The 3491-nt window shown below is 34.0% G+C and overlaps 1 protein-coding gene across 1 annotated transcript; it reads right to left on the bottom strand.

Annotated features, from left to right (window-relative positions):
• Positions 1–2332: 2332 nt before the first annotated feature.
• LOC127852549 (T-cell-specific guanine nucleotide triphosphate-binding protein 2-like) lies at positions 2333–3163 on the bottom strand. The gene has a single exon (XM_052386503.1). It carries the CDS (start codon positions 3161–3163, stop codon positions 2333–2335), a length of 831 nt encoding a protein of 276 aa, XP_052242463.1.
• Positions 3164–3491: the final 328 nt, after the last annotated feature.

Below are 3491 nucleotides of genomic sequence, written 5' to 3'. Positions count from 1 at the left end.
AATGAAGAAAGCACAATAAAATAACGCGACGATTCTCTTTGAGGATTTCTTTTAACTTTAGATAATATAAGTTAATTTAATACTTTAGTCATCATGTAAATGATATAAGTTCACAATACACGTGAGAACACTGATTAGTACAGAGGAAATCGTTAACTATACACATATGCACAGTGTGTGTAGATTGAATCATATTAATTACAAGTAATAAATATATCACATGTTGCACACTTTGAGTACAGAAGATCACAATATGTATTGCATATAATATATTGATACTTATTATGATTACAAGCAATGTCAAGATCCGTCTATATTTTCATATTGTTCGAAATCAAATTTTATTAAATATTAAATGATATGTGTTAAACAGTCAGCGATTAGGACGAGCAACTATAAATACCGTAATTTATCTATGCTAAACATCTGCATTCACTTTCCAATCCATTACATCCGTTTTCTGAACAAGAAATGCCACTTCAAAACATAATAAAGTTATTAATGCACACATACAAATCACTATAAACAACAATTATTTAATTTATCATGAATGTCACTGACTTGTCATTATTATGTCTCTCAGGTCACTGTATACACTAAACATGCATTTATTTTGGCAACAAATAAACAGGTATAAGACAGAAAATAAAACAATTTAATGAAACATTAAAACAACAACAACGAAAACAACACAACATTAATGTATTTTGGCAACAAATAAACACTTATGAGACAGAAAATAAAACAATCTAATAAAACATCAGAAAAAAGAACAACATGAGTGGTAATATCCAAATGAAGAGGTTACTAAGGGTTAAATGAGCTCCTCAAATAATAAAGTGGCAAATATGAATAACAATGAAAACAGTTAGACACACCAAACAAGCAAATTGAATATACACATAAGTTAGTCAATTTAGAGCACACACCGCTTATTATATGATAATTAATGAATTCACAACGCATTTAATAAATAAAAAATGAATGGCACATAACAAATCTGTGACATGTACTAAACCCCACAATGTCATTTAACAACTGTATAAAATGGTTTTAAACATCAAACACTATTTGAAAAACTGAATGATATGAGTTTGAGCATCCATCTAGAAAGTCAAATTAAATATCACACATGACCATGAATAGACACTTGATTATATTATGCGTTTACTTTATTTCAATAATAATTCTTAAGTAATATTTTTAACATACTTTTCAAGCATGCTATAAACAATATGACCCTACAATGCTATTTTATTCTTCCGAAACTCAAATTTGACCATGCAACGTGTCAACAGAAAATTGATCTTTAACAGACAACATAATTTGTATATCTTCATGAGTAGAATGAAAACATACGCTAAATCTTCAACTGTATGAATCAAATTCGAACATGCTTTGTCACATAAACAATATTGTAAACGTAAATGATTTGAAGTAGAATATGCCTTTGTGCTTAACGCTTTTTAGTTGGAATATAAACTTATATCAATCAAACTGTAATACATATGTATTGAATAGAAATTGTTTAACAATTAAAAGATCAATTATACTTGAAACTTTCTTTTCTACCAATATAATTAACAGGAATATGCACATGGACATCCGTGCATGTGTCGGTTGTGCAAATATTAAATACTGCAAAGCATTGATTACCTCTTTTATACCATTACTTATGCAGATACCTCATTTTCCCCGTTTGCAAGGTACAATCAACTTTTTATTTTTTTGCAACTCAAGAGGTTTCAAACTCTGAAATAAAAAAGCCCGTATATGATGTTTTTTTAAAATAAATATATTTGTGTCTCAGACCTTGTTTACAGCCCACCGGATCAAAGCCCAAATGTGTTTAAAAAAATCACCTTTCGTGGTAATTTCAAAACATCATATAATGTAATTTAATCACTATGAACTTACAGTTACAATGTTTTCTGTAACTATATTTCCCTTCCTGGACTAGATATGGGCGTTCTAATTGAAAGATTATCAGGTGAAGTAAATAATATCATATTGCAGTTACACGAAATACTTCGTTTAAAGTTTGTATTCATAGTAAGTGTATAACGTTAAAAATAAATCCTTGCAATAATGGGGTATCTTATCAATTGTCTGACTGTGTGAAACCGTTAATTTTTCTCGCGTCTTCAACGGCAGCATTCAAAGCAACATGCAGGAATTTCATCGCTATTCCAAACGAGACTGCACCGGAGGTCATGACCGTTAGTACGGGAAGCAGAATAACATTAACCTTTGGACTCGATTTACCTAGCATTTTTAAAAGCATCGATATCTTTGCACGATGGCTAAGTATTGTCGACTTTAGTTTCTTGCACTACATAAACTCTTTTTTCGTTTTACCTTCAGCTTCAGCGTACTTCTCTAAGTGCGCATTTGTTAGCTGAAACTGCTCCCGATAGAACTGTGCCTCTTTTAAAAGATAATCATCAGTTGACGAAATGCCAAACACATCAATGGACGACTCATCAGTTACGGCAACCATCAGGGCGGTTTTCCAGATCCGATTCTTTAGTTCTTCTTCCTTTGCCTTGATGACATCTTCGGTCAAAAGACACATCCCAAACGTGGCCACCTGTCTCTTCTCCGGCGGTGAATTGTCTATGATAGCCATTGCAAGCTTACCAAAGTCGTACAGGTGTTGTTCGTAATTGTCGATAAGGAAAACTACTCCACGCCGCGAGATTGGTAAACTATCTAAACAATTACTCCGTATTTTTCTAAGCACAAATTTTTCGTCGAAAACCGATGGGCCCGCGTAGACTCGTCTCTCGTAATCGATGTCTTGCTTAACTTTCGTGCGGACAAAGAAGAAAGTTTTACACTTTTGGCGAATCGTTTCGGCGAGCCATATGTCATTCTCTGTAAAACGCCCTGCGCAAACAATTATGTAGAAGTCGTACCTTTCAAATTCAACCTGGCCCATGTACGTTTCTCGCCTGAAACGTTCTGTTCCAACGTCTGGAAGATCCCATAGCAATATATTAGAAAATACGCGATGGCTATATTTTGTTGGACGCATGGTTCCTTCAACGACAGAAACGGGTGCCCAACCATCTTCATCTGGCTTGACGTCTTGAATAGCGTTGATAAAGCTCGATTTGCCAACTCCAGCATTACAGCTATGTGAAGTGTTTCTGTCTCCCATCGTGCTAGGTCATCTCGAGTTCTTCGGATCATATCTCGCCTCTTGCTTGGAGAAGACTGTTTCAGATCTCAAAGCAATCCTTTGACTTCGTCTTTGTCAGCAGTGATATCACTGATGTCATCTTGACAGGAATGGTAAATATGCACATACAAAGAACATGGAAACTTCCAAACCGAACCATAACCCTAGTACCACGCTTTGTCAGTCGATAGTTACATAGAGAAAGTAATCTATACTGTTACTGTAGAACATTTATAAACCTCTTAATGATACCTCTAAATTCATATTAACCGTGTTTTTCGTGTAGCCCACTACTTAATATTCAATG

The sequence above is a fragment of the Dreissena polymorpha genome, chromosome 12 (genome assembly GCF_020536995.1).
Source record: "Dreissena polymorpha isolate Duluth1 chromosome 12, UMN_Dpol_1.0, whole genome shotgun sequence".
Classification (NCBI taxonomy): Eukaryota; Metazoa; Mollusca; class Bivalvia; order Myida; family Dreissenidae; genus Dreissena; species Dreissena polymorpha.
This window is presented reverse-complemented; position numbering and strand designations above follow the sequence as displayed.